Source organism: Centruroides sculpturatus, unplaced genomic scaffold (assembly GCF_000671375.1).
Source record: "Centruroides sculpturatus isolate CEXI.00-Female unplaced genomic scaffold, Cexi_2.0 scaffold160, whole genome shotgun sequence".
In the NCBI taxonomy this organism is placed as follows: Eukaryota; Metazoa; Arthropoda; class Arachnida; order Scorpiones; family Buthidae; genus Centruroides; species Centruroides sculpturatus.
Genome location: NW_019384435.1, coordinates 451,992 through 475,876, shown reverse-complemented (window position 1 = coordinate 475,876; position 23,885 = coordinate 451,992). Strand labels below are relative to the sequence as shown.

General features: G+C 28.1%; 3 protein-coding genes and 2 non-coding genes across 6 annotated transcripts in view; 1 reads left to right on the top strand and 4 right to left on the bottom strand.

The window, feature by feature from the left end:
* The window catches only part of LOC111619913 (kexin-like), a 63,542-nt gene extending 58,665 nt beyond the window's left edge, over positions 1 to 4,877 (bottom strand). The window contains 1 exon segment of the mRNA XM_023361737.1: positions 3,898 to 4,877. Within this exon segment, the coding sequence (XP_023217505.1) occupies positions 3,898 to 4,164 (267 nt within the window). The 5' untranslated portion in view covers positions 4,165 to 4,877.
* LOC111619883 (neuronal acetylcholine receptor subunit alpha-7-like) lies at positions 3,388 to 22,326 on the top strand. Of its 2 annotated transcripts, XM_023361708.1 has the most exons (8): positions 3,390 to 3,790; positions 12,694 to 12,867; positions 16,893 to 16,978; positions 17,066 to 17,214; positions 17,684 to 17,728; positions 18,765 to 18,874; positions 20,251 to 20,792; positions 20,868 to 22,324. In XM_023361708.1, exons 3-8 carry the CDS (start codon positions 16,903 to 16,905, stop codon positions 21,179 to 21,181), a joined length of 1,236 nt encoding a protein of 411 aa, XP_023217476.1. In that variant the 5' UTR covers positions 3,390 to 3,790; positions 12,694 to 12,867; positions 16,893 to 16,902; the 3' UTR covers positions 21,182 to 22,324. The 2 variants fall into 2 exon arrangements, with proteins under 2 accessions (XP_023217477.1, XP_023217476.1); XM_023361709.1 differs by lacking the exon at positions 16,893 to 16,978 and having other exon boundaries at positions 3,388 to 3,790; positions 20,868 to 22,326.
* Trnam-cau lies at positions 11,463 to 11,534 on the bottom strand. The gene has a single exon. It is a non-coding gene; the product is annotated as a tRNA-Met (tRNA).
* Positions 14,524 to 14,595, bottom strand: Trnam-cau. The gene has a single exon. It is a non-coding gene; the product is annotated as a tRNA-Met (tRNA).
* Positions 22,327 to 22,647: 321 nt separating the features above from the next.
* Positions 22,648 to 23,879, bottom strand: LOC111619885 (neuronal acetylcholine receptor subunit alpha-7-like). The gene is made up of 3 exons (XM_023361710.1): positions 23,788 to 23,879; positions 23,105 to 23,646; positions 22,648 to 23,041 (listed from the first exon to the last, which is right to left on the bottom strand). The coding sequence occupies exons 1-3, from the start codon at positions 23,838 to 23,840 to the stop codon at positions 22,716 to 22,718; spliced, it is 921 nt and encodes a 306-aa protein (XP_023217478.1). The 5' UTR covers positions 23,841 to 23,879; the 3' UTR covers positions 22,648 to 22,715.
* Between the last annotated feature and the right edge of the window lie 6 nt (positions 23,880 to 23,885).

Below are 23,885 nucleotides of genomic sequence, written 5' to 3'. Positions count from 1 at the left end.
GAATCTGCAAAAAATCACAAGCGAAAAATATATAAAAAAAAAAAGTATAATTTTGAAAATTCGATGTGCTTCAATAATACACTCAAACTTATTTTCAACAAAATATTTTTTTTTTTTCTTTCACAAACAGCAACAAGATATTTTCTTTTTTATACTTCATACGATGATCACACGAGAAAATTATTTTCTAGGCTTATTTTTTTTATAAGAAAACAAAAAATTTGATAATAGAACTTAAAAAAGACAAGAATCTAGAGATGAATTTATGAGAATAAAATCTAGAATTACATCTCTTGAATATTTAAAAAAAAAAAAACAAATAAATTTATAGACTTTCTATTACGTTTGTTAAGGCAATTACGCTATTTTCGAAGTAAATTATTAGGCTATATATATATATATAAAAAAAAAACTATTTTTTAAAATAATTTCATCAAAAGTATGAGAAATCTCTCTTATATTCATTCATATTTAAAACATGAAATTAAATATCCTTGAGATAACCTTCGGTAAAAGAACAAAATCTATAGATAGAAAGCGGGGTGATCCAGTTTAAAAAAGACTGGCAAACTGTTCTCTACACTCTGAAGTCAAAAATAAGATTTCCTTTTTAATTCGGAGTGTAATTATTTTACACGAAAAATAGTTGTCATTCGGTCTAAAATGCTATCTTCGTAGATTCTTTACACAACAGGACGTTTTTAGAAACAAAAAAAGCAGGGAGAGAAGTCGTTTCTATGTCCATTACAATGATCCTAATGTAAAGTAGGAATATATAAAAAAAAAAAATAATAAAAGAAAATATTTTATTTCCATCCAATATGGTTTACAGAAAGAGTAAAATCGCTGAACCGTATTCTACAAATCCTAGTAAATCCGAGACCGCGACTTGGTAATGGTGTTTTCCTGTAGCGTGGTACATCATGGGGGATATCTAGAAGGACTTACTGTTCCATTAAGTTTGAATCCCACGGGGTAAAATTCTCTACTTTCCCACTAAGTTTCCGACGATGCCAGAAAGAGAAACGGTACCGTTAATTCGAAAATAATTGATGTAAACGAAGTAGTTTTAAGAGGAAACAACTCTTTTTTTTTTTTTCTTCTCTATAACCATTAATTTTTCCGTAATCGGTAATTAGCAAAACTTTCGTTAATCACACGTAGTCGGGTCAAGGTTATATACAGATATATGTAGCCTCTGGAGAATGAAATCGTATATAAGTTGCAGTCCAATGAGCTAGAAGCTGTCACGTATGGAAAGGGAGGAGACAATAGCTGCTCCGAAAGTAGGTCAGTAGTTTCGATCTCTCAAACCACTGATGGATTGCCAATAACCGCAGGTTTATATTGGCCAACATTCCATCAATTGTACAGATGGAGAAATGGTCTTTAATAAACCAGACTTTAATAAACCAGACTCTTTTAAGAGAATGATATTCAAAAAAAGAAAAAAAACTAGCCGATATTTTCCGAATTTTGGATAAACTTATGCATTAATATACACTAGACATAAATCTGTGTTAAATATAGCCAAAAGATATTCAAAATAGTTACATTTAGTCGCAACATTTGCACGCACTACTGATGCCACAACGGCTCATTCATAGCAGTAATTTGCAATAAATGTCAGAACAAGCACTTCCAGCAATTTAAGACGTTATTATGACCAGCATCACGCACTAATTCAAGCTATACTTGATTGTTTTTATGCTTTCTACACCCATTTTCGAGAATATAAAACGAAAGAAGAAAAATCCATTTTGTTTCTTCTTTTTTTTTTTTCCTTCTTGCAACAGATACAAAACCTTTAATAATATCATGGAAATTGATTTATCTGTACAGAGACTTTAACAATTTTCGATTAACAACGTACCGAAATACAATATCCGCTAGCGAAAAAATGGAAAAAGGGGTGGGAAAACAAAAAAAAAGTGTGTTTAATATTAGGTCTGCTCGCCTCGACAATCGATTATCATCTGCCAAATCATCGCATCTCCATAAAGTTTGGCTTGTGTCAATAAGTAATATTAGGAAGTTACTTTATGAAAATCGCAAAATTGAATTTCGAAATCATAATGTTTAATTTTATAGAATAAGTAATTTTAAAGTATAATAAATGATAATAAATCAAGTACTTTCGTGTGATGGAAAATTGATTTATTGCATTTTTGCCTCGAAATTTTCCTTTTTCCACCTCTCAACCCCCCATGCAATTTACATTACGTACGTAATGGTATTGTTCTCGGCAGATTGCTTTATAGCACGCAAATGAAGAGAATTTTCTTTCTTCTCTACGAGAATTTCGAGTGTGTTTCTACTAACCTATTGAAGTATAAATCTGTGCTTCAAAACACTAATCATTAAATACTTAAATGTCGCTTGTTAACTCGTACTTTAGGTCTTTTCATTTAATTAATGTTTACTTATCTTAACGTGCACATTAATAGAGCCTTTATCAAAATTTTAAGAGTAAAACTATAACAAAATAATAAAAAAAAGTATTGATGTAGTCTTCTAATTTATTTATTTATTATTTTTTAAAATCTAAGAGAGTGAAGAGTAAAAAATCAATGTAACAAGAGGTTCACTTTCGTATAAAAATCTAGCTACACGCAAACAATAGTCACGTTTTACTGGAGTATTGTTTAAATTTTCTTCTTCTTTTCTGTATATAAATCTATGTAGTTATTAGCCAACGAATGGACACGGTAAACTCCGTTCTACCACTTTATATATAGAGATTTCGCGTGGGTTAAAGGTCAAAAACATCAGAAGAGTAGACAAATTTGTTGTTGTAAACCGAAGGGGTGGCGGGAGGCCACCAAAAGAGGCGCCATCTAGGTATAAGATAGAGCATCATGACACTGATATTTAAAAGTCTCGAGAGAATTTTCCACATCTAAGATGCAAATCGATCTTAACTAAGTATGCAAGATAAAGCGATTATCATAATTAGCTTGAAAGCTTTCGAGTTAATGCAATCAATAGAAAAATATAAGCAAACTAAAATGAAGTAGTGTACTCTTACAAAATATCTCTCTCTATATATTAATAGAAATAATATAAGAAGAAATAAAAAAAACTTATCATTCTGACAAGAAATATTATATATATATATATATATATAATGTTTATACGTAAGTGAGAAACATTTTCTTCAGGAAATTAGTGCACCTGGTCCATGTCGATAAGTAGCTCCCAACTTCCGGGATAATATTTGAAGGTTATATCTTTACTTATATATTATATATATCCTTATACGGAATTCGTACAGAGAATATTTTTAAAGTAATGCATTTTGTAATTAACCTGTGAATAATTTATAAAAAAAAAAATTCTGACTCACAGTAATAAATGTTTCAGAAGTAAAAAGCTAAATTCGTATCGCCTCGAGGGATTCACCTGTACTAGAAAATTGTACAGATACCAATATATTCACCCCTTTTTTTTGTGTGTGTGTATGTACACAAAAACTTGATGATAGTAATAATAGAGTTAATGGAATTTTAGTTTTCGTGTGTTATTTACTAGTGAAGATTTTTTTATTACTATTAAATAATAGAAAAAAACTATTGTTACCCTAATTAACTTAAAATGATAAATCGCTATTGTTAAACTGCGAAGGATAAAACTAGTTCATTACGTTAAACCTATTCGAGTAAGGATCTTAACCCCTTTATGGTTGCGAAATTCTCTCCTGGCAGGAAGTTAATGAGAAGTTTACACAAAAGTCCTCAAGGTTAATGGAAAATAGTATCCTGCTCTTGGAAGTAACTGGCCTTAGCCCCAGGTAAAGCTTATATCTCACGTGGCGAAAGTCATTAGCTGCACAAATACGTTCAGATCGTTACAATTGGGTAAGGAGAAGTACAGTACACTCCCGTTGTTCTTTCTTTACGACTCACTCACCCAAAAATACCAAAATTCCGTATAACCTATTCGAGAATAATTCAAACAATGTTGGAAATAAGCCACAAAAGAAAAACGACTTACCTGGCTTAAATACGTAAAACCATACTTCCTGGCTAACTCTTTAGCAACTTCTTCACCTCCGTTAACTCGTACGACGAACTGATCGGTGTAAATAACACTTAAAGCAATTGTTAATGTAGATAGACTAAGAAGTAAACGAAGAATAAAAAACCGAAAGTCCGTGTAACACATAGTAGCTGTCACTTGTCTCTGACACTGTTACAACCATGGGCCAGCTTTACAACTAGAGCTGGCCAGACGTACGCTCCCACAATCCACACTGTCTTTAATCATTTGAAAATTCGTCATATATTCCTAGAACATCCCACTCTAACATCCATTCAGTTACACGTATCCAAGTCGCTCTGTCTGCGACGACTCTCGTAGCCACGCCACTCTATTACGAAACAAAACACAACCTGTTCATAAAACCGCTGTTTCGTATTCGCTTTCCACAATGGTTTCGACCAATGGCGCGGTTTTCGATTTCTTACATCCTCACACATTAATTTCATTCCTCGTCCAATAAATTTTTCTCTTTCATTCGTGTATAGTAATTTATACTTTATTTAAATTACTCTTCACCCCTTTCCTTACTGTAAATATCTATTTTTGTATATAAAGTTTGAATTTTTTTTTTCTTTCCACTCTTTTAAATGACTTTTAAGGGGAGGGGGAGGAAGTTTTTTAAATGCCTTTCGCGTGTCGTGAGAAAGGTTTTTTTTTTTAAACGATTTCTAACGCTCGAAATCTGATTGCATTCTGTGCAAATTTCCCTTATCTGGGTGCTACTTATAGTAGACGAGTAGAACCCTTGTTGCAAAATGTACCTTTATTTACATCATGGCTACCGTGTACAAAGAATATCAATGAGAAGAGGAAACGAAGAATACATTACGGACGCTCCCATTTGTACTTTTAAGGGATGACGGGGATTATAGAGGAGGGAGGGGAGATCGTCGGCAGCTATCATGGACGAAGATTAGTTTCAACTAATTGTATTGATGGCAAACCGAATCTGCATAGAAAATTACGATTTTCTTAATTAACTCTTATATAAAATTACACATCTTCCGAATAAAAAAAAAAAAAAAAAAAGAAGGGGGGAAGGAGAGAAATTTGTTCAATTTATGAATAACTTTAATCGGATTTTAAATGAATAAAATTAAGAATATTGTGGTAATTAAAATGAAAAAAAATCGTTATTAAAATGTCATTTTAGATTGACATTTTATTTTTTTTTCCTCCCCTCCTCTATTCTTTTATCCGATAAATTTGCATAGATATTAATTATCCCCTTTGATCTTTTTGGATCGTATAAAAGCAATTAAAATATTAAATGATTAAGTTATTTAAAGTCTTAAATTCATTATTTATCTCTTAAATAACTGTCGAAATTTTTAATTCCATTTATTTTTCGTTTGTTAAGTCACTACGAATTGAAGAAACCTTCAAAAAAAAATAAGTTACAATATGCAATATATATTAGGCTTATATTGCATATGCAATAATGTGCATTCGTACAAATACATGCCATATTTTACATATTATATTATTATAATCGTATGCATTAATAAGAGTAAATATAATTAAATAATATGCAGTAAACTGGAATTTTAACACCTCGTATTTACTCTAATATGCAATGTATTAACATATAATTTAACTAACTTAATATTTCATTTAGAAAACGAATAAGGAAGAGAAATTGTCGAATATCTTCCATGCAATCCAATTAAAATTACAAGTTGACATTTGATAATTAGTTTTTCTATAGTTTTGCCTTAGTTTTAACGATATTTTTAGATATTTTATTCGTGTTTTTTTCTTAAGAAATTATGATTAAAAAGACATCAAAACATCGAGAGAAAGTAAGAATAAATTTAGAGATTCGTATAGATTTATTTATTACAGTTATTACTCGAAATTGATAAAAGAAATAAAGGAAAAAAAACACCCCGAAAGAAAGGAGTAAATAAACAAAGAAAACAGATGCTTACAAAGAACTAAATAGAAAAGTTAGAAGTCATCTAGAAAAAGATCGAGAGCTATAATAGTAAATGAATATAATGAAAAAGTCCTGGAAAGAATTTTTTATTTGTGGTGTGAATTTAGACTGAAGTGTTTCCATGTTCGAAAGCAATTTATTGAATTGTTCGAAATGCTCGATGACTCGTTTGATCTCTTTTAAAAATAAAAGATAGCAATAAAAAATGATTTGCAAAGGAAATATATATATCAAAAGATATTCAATGTGTTTAGTATGAAGAATAAATAAGCCATAAATAATTTACAGTGTACATATTTGACTAAACTAAACTAAACTAAATACATATTTAATTGAAATCTTTTCCTGTATTCTAAAGGAGAGATAATAAATACACAGTTGACCCCCCTATAACACTGTTGATAATTCCGTTTTATATAAATTCCATGTTGTACGAGTCACTTAGATTTTACAAATACGTGAGCCGTTCACAGCCCGGCACACGTATTTGTAANAATTTGAATTGATGTGTGGTGTGAGTTAAAAATCGAATCATTCGTATAAAGAAACAATTATCTTTACTTTTTCGATCAATAAGATTATGCCATCAAACAATTATCTTCTTTCTCTATATAATTTATAAAAGAGAAGAAGAAATTAAATTTAAAAAAAAATAAAAAAAAAAGCCAATAAAAATTCATTTAAATATGGCAAAATATGCGAAATTAATATAAGTTAATCACTTTTGAATATTATTCAAAGTTGAATTTTTGTATAAATTTATAGAAATATCTAATATTTATTAATTATATAATATGAGATTTTTATATTCTTCTTCTTCTTCTTCTTCTTTTTTTTTTTTTAAGATAAAGAATTGTACATAAACACACTTAAAAACTGGTTTGATGATGTGTTTACTTGATAAAGAATATCTCTTGCATGCAATATAATCCTACCATTAGCGAAAGGATTTGTAAAGTACATCGAGTTCTTCATTGATACACATATCAAGCCAGAAGCTACAACAACTGATTCTCATAGTTTTGTTATTTCGGTCGACTGTATTACAATTAATATAAAAGTTAAAATACATTTTTTTATTATTACACTTATAAGAAAAAAAAATATTAGATTCATAGATTAACCATTGAAAAAAAAATTATGTGTATAAAATTACTTTTTATTGCATCCATTGATTAATACTTACAATATTGATCAATGGAACAATATAGTAAACTAACAGTGATCAATGATTCAATGTTACTGTATCAAGGTTTTTTTAAACTTGGAGATGATTAGGTTTTTTTAATATGAAACCTTCTATCTTNATAAAATTACTTTTTATTGCATCCATTGATTAATACTTACAATATTGATCAATGGAACAATATAGTAAACTAACAGTGATCAATGATTCAATGTTACTGTATCAAGGTTTTTTTAAACTTGGAGATGATTAGGTTTTTTTAATATGAAACCTTCTATCTTTAAAATAGCGATAGAAAAAAAAACATTTTTTTTTTGATTGTTATATTGCATGTTTTAAAAAGAAATTACAGGTATGTAAATTTTAGATAGTGATATATACCTGTTATCTATCATATGTCTGACATGTTTTCTTAATATTTTATGACATATTATCTTGATTTTTATAGCTATTTTCACGTTATCATCTCTTTTTTTAAATGGAACGTATAGGCTGTCTCTATCGAGTTTTCCAATGACTCATTCGGAAAAGTACAAATAACGATACAATTTACGATTCTAACACAAAAGAAAGAGTAAAAAGTAATAGTTGTTTTTTCGAAATTTAAAGAATTCTTAACAGATCTGAGTGAATGCAGTTAGATGCAATGCCAATTTCCACTTGGCCGAGTCTGTCGTGGTGCGTTAGATCTAAGAGTTAGAAGTGTCGAACGGGAATCGATCCTGAACTCTCCTTGATGGTAAAGTTGAGAAATTTTTGGGGTTAAATGTACTCAAACATTAAAGCAAATATTAAAAAATAAAATTCTTACATTTGATTTTATATCAGTTTGGCATTAAAATCCCTCTCAACTTTAATGAGATCAAGTTGAAAAACTTAATTTCTAATTGAAGAAGAAATATCCCAAGATTTAAAATATGAAATTTTCAATATATAAACATTGTAGTTTCTTATTATATCGATAAAAATATTGGTTTTTTTCCTTTATCGGTTTCTAACAAATGGACGTTTATCGATTACATAAACGAATCTGCAAGCATTTTACAATATTTAAAACGTGATTGAAAAATCATAAAATTTACACTTTATTATGTTTATATATATATATATTTAAAGAAAATTTTATTCGAATGCTATTAAAACTTTCATAAACTTCAAAATATTCGAGTCAATAGTTTTCTTTTTAAGAATTCACTGCTCACTAAGGTCATCAAGTTCAGTAACCATCCATCATCCTTCTGATATTCATCATCGTGTGAAGCTAGCCAGTTGATAAGGTTTATTCTAGTTTTCGTTGACATGTTATTGCCTTTATCTCATAATATACAGTATATATAACCTATATATCAGCAACGCTTACAAATAACGTTTCTTTTCCGTTCAAGCATTTCAAATATGACACGAAAATTCATTAATTATTCTAATTAAGACGTTTTATCACACTCATTAATTTAAATATTAATTCGAGAACATTTTTTTTTCTATAATTTAATATATAAATAATTAAAGTGCCGCTGTTAAGAAATAAAAATAAAAATAGTTTTAAAAGTCGTAAAATCAGTGAAAATTTTTCTATTTTTTTTTAAAGAAAGAAAAAGAAAGGAAAACTTGTTTATGCAATGGTCAATTGTTTTATATTTCCTTCTACGTTTACAGCTTTGATTTTTTTATGTATTTTTATTACTTTTTTTTCTAGTGTGAAACACAGTCAATGAACTCATTCACTTTTTATACGTAAAAGGAAGAGATGCTATTGAATCTAAATTATTAAATACTAAAAAAAAGTATTAAAAAAAAACAACGTTGAAAATTTTATAAAGTAAAATACATAAAACTAAAAATATTTATTGAAGGATATTTTATTGAAAAAGAGACTTGGAAATGGTCGAATAAATGCCCAAAGGAAGGATCGTGTACTTAATGGATCAAGGAATGCAATACTCATTTGGGAAAAAGAGCTATTTTCTTAATAGTACAAAAGAATCTACGATATATCGATTTTCACAAATTTACCAGAAAAGTTTTGCTCATTAGTTCGATGTTGAAATTTTAATTAAGTTTCAATTTGAATTGATGTGTGGTGTGAGTTAAAAATCGAATCATTCGTATAAAGAAACAATTATCTTTACTTTTTCGATCAATAAGATTATGCCATCAAACAATTATCTTCTTTCTCTATATAATTTATAAAAGAGAAGAAGAAATTAAATTTAAAAAAAAATAAAAAAAAAAGCCAATAAAAATTCATTTAAATATGGCAAAATATGCGAAATTAATATAAGTTAATCACTTTTGAATATTATTCAAAGTTGAATTTTTGTATAAATTTATAGAAATATCTAATATTTATTAATTATATAATATGAGATTTTTATATTCTTCTTCTTCTTCTTCTTCTTTTTTTTTTTTTAAGATAAAGAATTGTACATAAACACACTTAAAAACTGGTTTGATGATGTGTTTACTTGATAAAGAATATCTCTTGCATGCAATATAATCCTACCATTAGCGAAAGGATTTGTAAAGTACATCGAGTTCTTCATTGATACACATATCAAGCCAGAAGCTACAACAACTGATTCTCATAGTTTTGTTATTTCTAAATTATTAATTCTTTCCTCAAGGCTGAAGTATGTTATACTCTTTTCAAAAGGATAAAAATTTAATCGTGTTATTTTTCTTCTTATTCGTTTTCATTTTATAAAGAAAAATAATTGATTAATGTAATGTAATATACATATATATATAAATATACTTTTATCAAGAATTTATGAACTAGAAATTTTGATTTAGATATTATTCATTTGTGAATATCTTTAATTTATATTTAGTCCTTGAAATTCTATTGTTTGAAAGAGGAAACAATTTCTATTGTTTCGATTGCGTGATACGTAAACAAAAATTTTTAAAATAATTTTGTTTAAAAGAAAATGTTAAAAAAAATTAACAATAATTTAATTTTATTTTAACTGAAAAAGAATAAATATATTTAATTAAATTTGAAAAATTTATATTAATTCTTTTTCCTCTTTTTAAATGTACTTATTGGAATGTAAATTTATAATTTATAATTCGATATAAAAAGAAAATTAATATAAAAAAAANGAGATAAACGTAACTAGCGTATCGTAGTTACTCCCTTCATTCTTTAAATAATTGATGCCGAGGTTATTTTCTTCGCTATAAAGCTATAAAGGTAAAAGTTTATCTATACAAATTTACTGTTTAAAGTTATCTGTGAAGTTATTCGATAACGTTCTTAAAAAAAAAAAATAAATAAATAACTTCGCCCATCCGGATTTTATCTTTGCAGTGTTTATTCTATAATAATAATAGTCTAATAATAAAAAGAAGGCTTTTTTTTTATTACTAAAGAGTGTATATATTGTTGAAGCACGCCTGGAAACCATTTATTTATTTTTTTAAAAGTACAGTACTATACTACCAGATGTGTATGATACAATGTAATTAATTAATATTTTTATTTAAATTCACATAAGATTAATAAACCGTAATAAAAAGGTCAATCGTCTTACCCGAATGATGTAAAATATTACTTTAAATTTGACATCATTCTTATAGTTTTGTTATGAGAAAGTGTGATAAGTTAATAAAGATAAAAAATTCACAATTTAAGAAATAAATAACAATTCGAAGAAATATCTAAAAATTTTGAAAATATATATAAAAAGTCACTTATTATATTACTCATTTATAAAGACTGTCAAAATCGGTAATGTTCTTCTGTCAAATCAATATCTTTCATGCTACGTCACACACTAAAACAATATTTAAAGGCAGATTTTTTTATATTTCGCATTATTTATTACTAAAAAGTATTGAATTGAACAAGTGAAAAACTTTTCACTTTCGATTAGAACATGAAAAAAAAGTCTTCAATTCCTCAAAATAATATTTAAAGTGAAATCTCAATGAAGAAAATTCTTCTACTCTGACACTACTTATATATCTATAGCCTTCATAACGATTATATCGCCATCTGTTGACAACAAATTTATTGAATTTTATTAAAAAAATTATAATAAATCCGGAAATGCTCGTTTCTGGTTATAATTTTATAATATAAATATTATTCAATTTAAAATTCATTTTATTACTTAAACAATCGGTATTAATATCAAATATAAAGAAATTATTATAATATAATTTTAAAAAATAATAATAGTAATTATTATTAGTAGTAAATTACGTAAACGTTTTATAATATAAAATAGAAATTATTATTTTAAAATTTAATAATTCTTAAAAAAAAAAAAAGAAAAGAAAAAAAAATATTAGCAGAGCGTGGTTTCGATCCACGGACCTCTGGGTTATGGGCCCAGCACGCTTCCACTGCGCCACTCTGCTTCGGTCTTAAACTTTACGTTTTACCTTATAAGTATATGTTACGTCTCTCCTTGTATGTACACGTGACTTAAAGTGAGTTGAGAGTCGTAAGCTTAACCTTGGAGTTTTCAAAGCCTATTAACCATTTGCACAAAAGTTACGTCGTTTAATGTTTTAAATATTTGATTTAGAAAAAGAATAAGAGTAATTTATAATAAATTTTCTGGTTATTGGGCCGAAAGTGACTCAAACTTCTTAGGAAATTATGCTTACGAATTGCTTATGACGTTAACATGAATGACGTTTTCACTCCTCTTCATTATGACGTTATTACTCATTTAAGAAGTTTATCTGAGTAATAGGTCGATAATTTTAGCAATTTTATAACAAGACGGTAATTACACCCCCCCGTTTTATTGCCCAATTGATTCCTGGACAAACGTTTCTTATAATATTTAGTGTCATACACGGTTCCTAAATATATATTTTGAATTATATAATACTATCTTTAGTAGACAACAAGAAAATATAGTATAATCACATAGAAAACTACGTACTGTATCCGTAATAAACCGTAATCTACTGTGAGTAATTACTAAACACTTGATTTAACAGTAAAATGAGTGAAGAAGAAATTAAATGTAGACTCACTGTACCGAATAATATGCAATATTGTATCAATTTGACGTCATTCTTACAGTTTTCTTACGAGAAAATGCGATAATGACGTCAATTTGATGTAAAAAAAATGTATATTATTTAGACACCAAGAGGGGTTATTAAGGAGCCCTTAAAAGTATTGCGTGACTTTCTATTAATGTTATTCCAAGGATCATCTACCGATTTTCTCTTCCAAATATAAGGTCACTTTCCGTGTTTATTTTAAAATAAACTATATAATGTAAATATATACTTGTATATTTAAATTAAATAAATCAACTCTGACAAGGACATGATTCTAAAACACGAGAGGACTTCATCTTCCTGTATTAGTCGAGAATAACAGTAAAGCTTATAATGTTATTAATTCTTAAAAGAAAGTTCTCGTGCATTATTCATGGTTGGTCACATTTGTATGTCAAGGTGATTACAAATAAGATATGAGAAATTTGGGCTGTAGCCTCGAGAGTTTTATATTACAGGGTGTAGTCTTTATTTTATTTTATTTTTTTTATTACAGAGTAGAAATTGTTGATACATCTGAGATGACCTTTCCTTATAGAAATTCACTCTATTTTGCCTTCGACTGCTAGAATTCACGTTGAGATAAACGTAACTAGCGTATCGTAGTTACTCCCTTCATTCTTTAAATAATTGATGCCGAGGTTATTTTCTTCGCTATAAAGCTATAAAGGTAAAAGTTTATCTATACAAATTTACTGTTTAAAGTTATCTGTGAAGTTATTCGATAACGTTCTTAAAAAAAAAAAAATAAATAAATAACTTCGCCCATCCGGATTTTATCTTTGCAGTGTTTATTCTATAATAATAATAGTCTAATAATAAAAAGAAGGCTTTTTTTTTATTACTAAAGAGTGTATATATTGTTGAAGCACGCCTGGAAACCATTTATTTATTTTTTTAAAAGTACAGTACTATACTACCAGATGTGTATGATACAATGTAATTAATTAATATTTTTATTTAAATTCACATAAGATTAATAAACCGTAATAAAAAGGTCAATCGTCTTACCCGAATGATGTAAAATATTACTTTAAATTTGACATCATTCTTATAGTTTTGTTATGAGAAAGTGTGATAAGTTAATAAAGATAAAAAATTCACAATTTAAGAAATAAATAACAATTCGAAGAAATATCTAAAAATTTTGAAAATATATATAAAAAGTCACTTATTATATTACTCATTTATAAAGACTGTCAAAATCGGTAATGTTCTTCTGTCAAATCAATATCTTTCATGCTACGTCACACACTAAAACAATATTTAAAGGCAGATTTTTTTATATTTCGCATTATTTATTACTAAAAAGTATTGAATTGAACAAGTGAAAAACTTTTCACTTTCGATTAGAACATGAAAAAAAAGTCTTCAATTCCTCAAAATAATATTTAAAGTGAAATCTCAATGAAGAAAATTCTTCTACTCTGACGTGTACATAATTTATATAATAACCAGTACTACAATTTTCACAATAAATAACTAGGTAATAACTAATATAAGTTGTTGATATTGTTATAAATAAACAATAACTAAAGTAAAATCGTTCTATATAAGCAAACATATATATAAAAGAAACCATTATTTACACAAAAAATAACATATTTGATTGTCAGTAGGATCCGAACCCACGTTTAAAGTACCGATTCCGATGAGTACAGTAGAGTCTTGATAGTTCCAAGCCCTTATCACCCTTAAGCCAAAGTACAAGTACCCAAAATTACATAATTGGGTAATTTCAAATCAAGTGTGTGATGAAACACCATACAATTGTATAAGCACACCCGAAAGGTTTAAGATCAGTTTTTAATTTATTAAATTTGTGAAACGATATGGTTGCCAGATATGCCCAGTTATTATACAGGACACCCTGTATTTTAAGTACAATATACTATTATTATTATTATCATTTATTTTATTGAAAAAGAGACTTGGAAATGGTCGAATAAATGCCCAAAGGAAGGATCGTGTACTTAATGGATCAAGGAATGCAATACTCATTTGGGAAAAAGAGCTATTTTCTTAATAGTACAAAAGAATCTACGATATATCGATTTTCACAAATTTACCAGAAAAGTTTTGCTCATTAGTTCGATGTTGAAATTTTAATTAAGTTTCAATTTGAATTGATGTGTGGTGTGAGTTAAAAATCGAATCATTCGTATAAAGAAACAATTATCTTTACTTTTTCGATCAATAAGATTATGCCATCAAACAATTATCTTCTTTCTCTATATAATTTATAAAAGAGAAGAAGAAATTAAATTTAAAAAAAAATAAAAAAAAAAGCCAATAAAAANAAAAAAAAGGAAGGAAAAAAAAATATTAGCAGAGCGTGGTTTCGATCCACGGACCTCTGGGTTATGGGCCCAGCACGCTTCCACTGCGCCACTCTGCTTCGGTCTTAAACTTTACGTTTTACCTTATAAGTATATGTTACGTCTCTCCTTGTATGTACACGTGACTTAAAGTGAGTTGAGAGTCGTAAGCTTAACCTTGGAGTTTTCAAAGCCTATTAACCATTTGCACAAAAGTTACGTCGTTTAATGTTTTAAATATTTGATTTAGAAAAAGAATAAGAGTAATTTATAATAAATTTTCTGGTTATTGGGCCGAAAGTGACTCAAACTTCTTAGGAAATTATGCTTACGAATTGCTTATGACGTTAACATGAATGACGTTTTCACTCCTCTTCATTATGACGTTATTACTCATTTAAGAAGTTTATCTGAGTAATAGGTCGATAATTTTAGCAATTTTATAACAAGACGGTAATTACACCCCCCCGTTTTATTGCCCAATTGATTCCTGGACAAACGTTTCTTATAATATTTAGTGTCATACACGGTTCCTAAATATATATTTTGAATTATATAATACTATCTTTAGTAGACAACAAGAAAATATAGTATAATCACATAGAAAACTACGTACTGTATCCGTAATAAACCGTAATCTACTGTGAGTAATTACTAAACACTTGATTTAACAGTAAAATGAGTGAAGAAGAAATTAAATGTAGACTCACTGTACCGAATAATATGCAATATTGTATCAATTTGACGTCATTCTTACAGTTTTCTTACGAGAAAATGCGATAATGACGTCAATTTGATGTAAAAAAAATGTATATTATTTAGACACCAAGAGGGGTTATTAAGGAGCCCTTAAAAGTATTGCGTGACTTTCTATTAATGTTATTCCAAGGATCATCTACCGATTTTCTCTTCCAAATATAAGGTCACTTTCCGTGTTTATTTTAAAATAAACTATATAATGTAAATATATACTTGTATATTTAAATTAAATAAATCAACTCTGACAAGGACATGATTCTAAAACACGAGAGGACTTCATCTTCCTGTATTAGTCGAGAATAACAGTAAAGCTTATAATGTTATTAATTCTTAAAAGATGGCGCCAGTTTCATATTAAAAGATTAAAAGACGTAGACATTTATACATTAAAAAACAATTAAAAATACGATATAATTGTTATTAATATTTTCTTGGAAATGTATTTCAACCAAGAATGAATTTTAGTATTAGAAAAATCACAAATTTTTTTCCGAAAGGTGTTAGATAGATGACCTAAACGACTCTATTGTTAAAGGAAAAGTATGATGTACAGGGGCAAGACACTGCTAATTTAAGGTGGAAAGCGTATATTTTAAAATTAAATAAATTACGGTTAAAAATTGCAGCCCAGCATTGTGATGTACAGTACAAGTACACCTCCCTATAACACTGTACATAATTCCGTGTTATATGAATTCCATGTTGTACGAGTCACTTAGATTTTACAAATACGTTGTACCGGGCTGTGAACGGCTCACGTATTTGTAAAATCTGTGACTCGTACAACATGGAATTCATATAACACGGAATTATCTATAGTGTTATAGGGGGGTCTACTATATCTAACTTTGTTCTCATAAAAGCATTGTTTGTAAGAACAAAAAGTAAAAAAAACAATATAAAATAAATAAGTAAAAGACTAACCTATATATTCGAATGAGTTATATAACGAGGAACTATTTTATTTAAAACAGAACAACGGAAAATATATATATATATATACAGTCGAGCCCCCTATAACACTGTTGATTATTCCGTTTTATATAAATTCCATGTTGTACGAGTCACTTAGATTTTACAAATACGTGTGCCGGGCTGTGAACGGCTGACGTATTTGTAAAATCTAAGTGACTCGTACAACATGGAATTTATATAAAACGGAATAATCAATAGTGTTATAGGGGGGTCGACTTGTATATATATTTTTATTGTATTAACGATTCACAAATTATAATAATGGACTATTATATATATATTACACATAACTCAAGATTTAATATAATATAAAGTTATACATTGAAACAAACCAATTAAAAATAGCAGAATGTAAGATTTTATTTTAGTAAGAAAAAAATATATACTAAACACACGATAATTCATTATTAAATCAATAAATGACACAACTACAATATTTTAAAATAAAATAAGAAGAAACAAGGATGTATATTTTATAAATGTATTATTAAGATTGATGTAGATTTTTACATTCACAAAAATTCAATTGTATAATCATTACTCCATTAAGAACTATTATCTTCATTGAAATATATTAATTTATGATTTTTGAAATGATATAAATGTGGGATATCCTAATTCCAAAGTTTTTACTTACACAAAGTTTATATATCATGGACGTAAGATGTTCTTTCGCTACTATAATTTTATATTATTTCTACATTTTCATCTTTCTATACACGTACACAGGTAAGTAGGGATGAAATTTTTTAAATTTATTTATTAATACAAAAATTTAATTCTGCGAAATTTTTCGGTTTTTTTTTTTTTTTTTAGATTCATCGGACGTTCAACATAAATCTATGATACAAAAACTTCGTAAAGATTTACTAAAAAATTACGATAAAATCGCTCGTCCCGTATTAGATGATTCGAATGCTACTACATTATATTTTGGTTTAATACCCATTTATCTATCAGAAATAGTAAGATGTATTTTAATTCTTTTGTTTGTTTGATATTAATATAGTTATAGTTTATAATAATGCCATAGATAGTAAATTTTTAAATTATTTTATAAATTTTCTGATAACTGATTTATTTATTACTTCATTAACCATACAGACAGTAGGTTGAAATTATATAGGGTCTTCCAAAAACAAGAATTCTACCATTTTAAATTATTGTAATTATATTAATTATTATTGCAAAATGTAAAATACAAAAAACACTTGTTTTATTGCAGAGTCGCCATTTTTGTTTATGGCATTTCTTTGAGGCAATAGATTTGAATTGTAGCACGTTTGAATGTAGATGGAAAATGAAACTATCGATTGGTGTACATTACATTATATATTTCTCAGTTAATAAATAACATAATCACAGTAATTTTGAATGGTTGTAACTTGTATTTTGTATCATATCAAGTGAGCAATATACGTTTTTTTTTAATAGAATGAAGAGAAGAATTATATGAAATTAGAAGCTTGGTTACAATTAGTAAGTAACTATTTGTATTTTTTATATTTATTTTAAATTTCATAAATTAAGAGAAATGTTTTCGTTTGTTCACAAAATTTAGAAAATAAAAGAAAAAATAATATCGTATAAATATAACATACGCGAAAATAATTGTTCTTTATTAAACAAATACTCCATAGTTTACGTTTTAAATCTAATAGACAGGAGAGAGGAAGATCAGATATAAATCAAAATGTCTTGGAATTTATTTTTTAACTTTTCTGCCCTCTGGGTATACTAACGTAAGAGAAGTAAGAGAGATAAGAGAAATGAGTAAGAGAAGAGTATCTCTTCTCTTACTCATGAGTTCGGAAAGGCCAAACAATGGGGACGACCAATGGTGCTTGACATAGTCTATGAGGGAAAAACCGCACACGAAAATTTCCTGGGATTTCGGATACTTTGAGAGTGTGAAAATTATATTACATAAATCAGTTTCACTAGATACAATGGTTCAGAGTCTGTTAAATATGTCGACTTTCTCTGTATTTACAACACCTACAAGATGCAATGTTTCTATTGTAGAACGAGTATAACTCAGACTTTATCTGACTTCTATATGCGATACTGTATGATGTAACCAATTTATGTCATTTAATAGAAAATCACTTTTTAAATTAAAACCGTTTTTGAAAAAATTATAAATCCACCAGGGACATTAAGATGGGAAAAATAGATTAACTTTATTATGGATACGATGGTTTAATAGTTAAGGAAGAATTATATTCATTATTTGATCACGTATGATGAAATAATATCTCGAAAGTGAGAACATTTATTGAATATAGTAGCCAGTCAGTTTTTCCGACATAAAGTGAACAGGATATTTGTGAGATAGTCTATTCTAAGACTCGTATCACGCCTCATGATTCTGTTAAGTCCTCTGTGAGGGGACTAGTAGGCTCTAAACTGAAATGGAATTCTGATTTGAGGTCAGATATCAGTGAAGAAATTAAAATTTTTACATGTTTTCAAAATTAAAATCATTTCTTCTTTTTAATTTTTTTTTTCCTAGGCGTGGACCGATCAGCATCTTGTGTGGCAACCGGAAAATTATTCGGGAATTGAATTAATTCATTTTGAATCGAGCGAAATATGGGTACCAGATATATCAATTTATTCCAGGTAAATTATACTGATTATATGCTAATTATTATACAAATTTATGCTTATAATTTAAAATTATTGTAGAATTTCTTTGTAATTATTTCAATCAAAAATTCTTCCATATAAAAAACAATTTGCATATGTTTTGAGAGAAAGGCAATATACTTTTCTCAAAAGATTCGATAATATCTTTATTGGATTTTACTGTTCTTGTTTGGTTTTATTGGTATAGGGCAACGTGGACAATCTGTCGAGGGAGGAATGCCTCGGGAAGTCTTTTATGGGAAAATGGACCCTATTTAGAGAGTGAGTGATCGTAGATATCTTGGAAAGGGAAAGAATTCTCTGGTACATTTTTGTACCAGAAAATTGTTTCCCAAAAATATTGGGGATATGTGTCCTCTATCCCTTATGGATTGAGACATGGCTAACCTCTTTTAAAGATAGAGACATTAGTTATTGACCTACAAATATCACTCATCAATGATTGATTAAATTCATATATTTCAATTAAGTAGAGAATTGATATTGGTTCTCGTTCAATGGTATAAAACATTACTTGAAATACTAGAATAAATTTTCTTTTAGAAATTTCTAAATATAACAAATAAAAATTCGATTTTAATACAATTTAAATACAATAACTCAAACTTTCGTGTCAGAAATGATAAGTTTTGTTTAACAAATATAAAATAGCGATGCAAGTGTTTCTTCTCTGATATCATGAGTGTTCCATTTTATTCATAAACTGACTTGCCTTTCAAATAATATTATTCTAGAATCTCGTAAATACTTTAATGCAATATTCTATTACAATATTTACGTTTCGTGTTAAAAACATTTACAATAACGATTAACAGTAGGATATGTATTGAAATGTAATCCTAAGTTTTTCTAGGACGTCTCCTGAGTTTCACTAACCCAAATATATTTGACGTGATCGTACGTATATTGCATTTAAAGTTCTTGATAAATGCTAAATGTTATCATCCTTTGTAAACGAGTTGTTTTGTTTATTATTCCTCCTGTCTGCCAATACCTTACTTGGTATCTTTTCTTTCTCATTCCTTCTCTCTTCCTTACTTCAGACCCCTAACAATAACAACTGCATTTAAAATTATACAAATTATTCTTTAAGGAAATGACTAATGATAACTATGGCCTCTCTAATTTAATTTTACTATTACTAATTCATTATAAATTCTATATTTGATAGGATCTGGATCAGCCAAGATCTTTGCTTCCAGACTTGTATAATAATGAATAAGACAAAAGTTTATTTATTAAATTTTTATCTATTTATTTTTATATTAAACATTTAAAGTATGAAATAATATAATATAATAAACAGAATATTTTTATATTAATTAATTTTATTATATAAATATTTATAGTATGCCCGTGACCGAAATTATGCCGAATGTCGAGACAAAAGTTCTTTCTTTTAATGGAGGAACAATTATGTGGGTACCAACTATAACAATATATTCCTATTGCGAAATTAAATATAAAAATTATCCCAACGATATTCAAGAATGTAACATTACTTTTGGTTCGTGGACTCATCACGGATGGGCCTTAGAAATGGAACTTGCATCAAAGACAATTAAATTAAGTGATTTTCATAATACTAATCCACTTTGGATGTTAATAGACACGTCTGTAGAGAAGGAAATTAAAAAATATTCTTGTTGTCCCGAACCTTATCCCAGCATTATAACAACTTTTAAATTCAAAAGAACACATTTTTCAGATTACGGTTCGATAATTTGGTGTCCTTCTTTAATTGCTATAATATTTACTTTAATTATGTTTTGGATATCTTTTAATTTACTTTATAAACTCATTTTGGGATGCACATCAGTAATCATTCTAACCGTATTGCTCCTGTATCTTAATGAGTTTCGTTCTTCCCCCGTTGCAACTGTTCTATCAGGTTAGTAGCTTTTTATTTATTCGAATATTTGTTAATTAAATGAAAGATTTAATAAACGATTAAACGTATTTTCAGCTCAAACAATTCATTCAACCATATTTATCGTGGCTTCTGCAATGCTGATGGAGTTCTTCATCATTAGTTTGAGGTACATTTCTGGAAGCTTTCGACCACCTTCTGCAGTTATATATTGTCTGTCGGGTATCGTTGGGAAAATCATGTTGATTAAAATTCCCAGAAAATGTTTCGGAATTATTCATAAAACAGAAGAGAATAGAGAATTTATGTCCGAGAATTACAGTGAAGAATGGCTTCTCGTTTCTATTGCGTTAGAAAGAATTTGTTTTTTAATTTATCTTTTAGTTTTTATTGTGCATAAAAGTATATGAATAGTACACATCGTACAACAATTAAAATATTGTAAAGTAATATATATATATACAGTAAAACCTGTCAAAAACGGAACCTTACGTGTTATAAACATTCGATAAATAATGTTCTAGCATGTTACACTTTTAATTAAACAACTCGAAGCTTGTGTCTATTGCTTTGTATATATTGTTTTTCGTTTAAATGGCTTTACAATATGCATAATAATTTGTAAAACGACGTCAGAAAAGTAAACATAAATTACAGCTTTTTTTTTTACAAGGTATCACGAACGTGTTTCAAACGATAGAAATTCTATACAGCATCTTTTATAGGATAACACTGTAGATTTAATCAATAATACTGTACTATTAATAATTGAGTTTTTATATACAAGCAATAAATATTTAATGCTGTAAATTCTTTATGTATAATATAGAATTTACTTTTTTATCGTGCAAATCGTCCACAACCTAACCTACCCAAATTGGAAAGATCCCTGAATAGACATTTAAGTGAACACCATGTACGAATAAATAAAATTTAAAAAATGAGTGAAGAAGTTAAGAGCGTTATTATATTGCTGTTTTATTACTAAACAATATAATAAATGAAATAATATATTTATTAAATTAATAATTTCTGTGAAAAAGAATCATCTGTCTCTAGTTGGAATTTGAAAAAGGATGAAGATTTAAATCAACCCAAAAATTATTTATTTGGTCATTATTATTTAAATATACAAAATTATTTTGTTTCTATCTGTGTTAGAAACGTTCGTTCACAAATTATTATTATTATTATTATTTTGTTTCTTTTATAACGAATAATTTGAGTTGATTACCAAGTACAGAAACATGGTAAAATTTCACTATACAGTAAACACCCCGCAACTCGTACTTCGCATAACTCCGACAGAATGTTTCTAAAAATTGTAGAGTAATTTAATATTTCTTGACAATAAAGAAGTATTATTAACGAGTGTTTTCGTTATCTGGAAGTCTTTGCGATACCGTGCATTAGTCTACATTATTGTAGTCGGTATGTTACTAAAGACTTTACTATTATGAAATGTTTTGAACTCATTCCCTGTAATAATAAATTCAGCGGTATAATCTCAATAAAACCTCTGTATATAGCCAATTATTTCTCGTTAACACCTCATTTTCCACGTCGCCGAACGTAGTCTACGAAGAACAATGTAGCTGCAGAAAGCGGCTATATTGTTCTTCGTAGGATACTGAAATTCGTGCTGCTTTCTGCATGAATTTCATGTAGAAAGCGGCACGAATTTCATGTAAATCAACTCCAAGCCTAAATGGGATTTCCCAATGGTCGCTTTTATCGTGGCTTGCCTGTACTCGCGATGGCTATGGCCTTTTGGATGCAATAGGGCGGAGAGTCCAAAAAACCTAAATGGATTTGGATATTTAAAAAAACAGAAAACTTATTTTTAAATATAAATTAAAATTCGAGTTTATTACGAAGATATCTTTTTTACAAATTAATAAGCTGTCATTAAAAATTTATATTCGTGAGATTAATTTAATTTTTTTATGCATTTTTCTGAACAATAAAGACTAGAAGGTAGATAACAAAACAAATTCTATCTAAGGCTGTGGCTACCAATAACCATTCTTCCCTGTAATCTTCCGATGGTAATTCTTCTTCGTTATCTTGAGTGTCTTCCATTTTGTGTACAAATCCGAATCGTTTTTTAGGTATGCATATCAACATAATCTTTCCAATCATCCCCGATAACCAATAGGTTAATATGGTAGGAGGCCGAAAAGTTCCAGCAATTCTTCCTAAGTTAACAATGATGATCTCCATCAACATCGCAGATGCAACAATAAACATGGTAGAATGGATGCTACGAGCTGTAATTAAGTCGAATTAATGATTTGAAACAGTTTACTTTTAAATAGAAATAGAATACCAACCTGTTAATACGGACGGGACAGAAGAAGAACGTGTTTCTCCAACGTACAATAGCATAACAGTTAGAACCATTAGCGAAGTGCATCCCAAAATGAATTTGTGCAACGAATTAGAAGGTAACCAAAACATGATTAGCGTGAAGAAAATTGCAATTAGAGAAGGACCCCAAATTATTAAACCGGGATCGGAATAATGTTTCCTCTTAAGTTTAAACGTCGTTACAATGCTCGGGTATGGTTCCAAGCAACAATCGTAATACTGAATCCTCCTGTGTACAGACGCATTTATTACAAACCATTCGGGATTTGAATTATGAAAGTTCTCCATACTTAATCCGCTGTCTAAAATCTCCAAATCTAGAGCTAATCCGTGATGGGTCCATGATCCAAAAGTAATGTTGCATTCTTGGATATCGTTAGGATAATCATTATAATCGATTTTACAAAATGAATATATGGTTGCAGGTGGAACCCATAGAACCATTCCAGAGTTAAAAGAAAGAGCATTCGTCTGGAAAGTAGGAGCTAATTCGGTCACTGGTATACTACAAAAGATAATCGTTATTTAAATACATTTATAAAAATTTATGTATTTTAAAGATTGTAGAATCATTAAATTATAAAAATAGTTTCTTAAATATTAAATTAAATTTTAAAAAAATTAAATGAAATTTGAATAATCTTACCTAGAATAGACAGATATGTCGGGATGCCAGATTTCGTCGATGGTAAAATGCATTACAGAAATGTTAGAATAATTTTTTGGATTCCAAGTGAGATGATC

Excerpts from the sequence above, each read along its gene's own strand:
- LOC111619885 (XM_023361710.1), bottom strand. The coding sequence starts at position 23,840 with ATGCATTTTACCATCGACGAAATCTGGCATCCCGACATATCTGTCTAT. Across the intron at positions 23,647-23,787 it reads GACATATCTGTCTATTCTAG|TATACCAGTGACCGAATTAG; the intron begins GTAAGATTATTC and ends TATCTTTTGTAG. Across the intron at positions 23,042-23,104 it reads TGTCCCGTCCGTATTAACAG|CTCGTAGCATCCATTCTACC; the intron begins GTTGGTATTCTA and ends ACTTAATTACAG.
- LOC111619883 (XM_023361708.1), top strand. The coding sequence starts at position 16,903 with ATGGACGTAAGATGTTCTTTCGCTACTATAATTTTATATTATTTCTAC. Across the intron at positions 16,979-17,065 it reads CTTTCTATACACGTACACAG|ATTCATCGGACGTTCAACAT; the intron begins GTAAGTAGGGAT and ends TTTTTTTTTTAG. Across the intron at positions 18,875-20,250 it reads GATATATCAATTTATTCCAG|TATGCCCGTGACCGAAATTA; the intron begins GTAAATTATACT and ends AAATATTTATAG.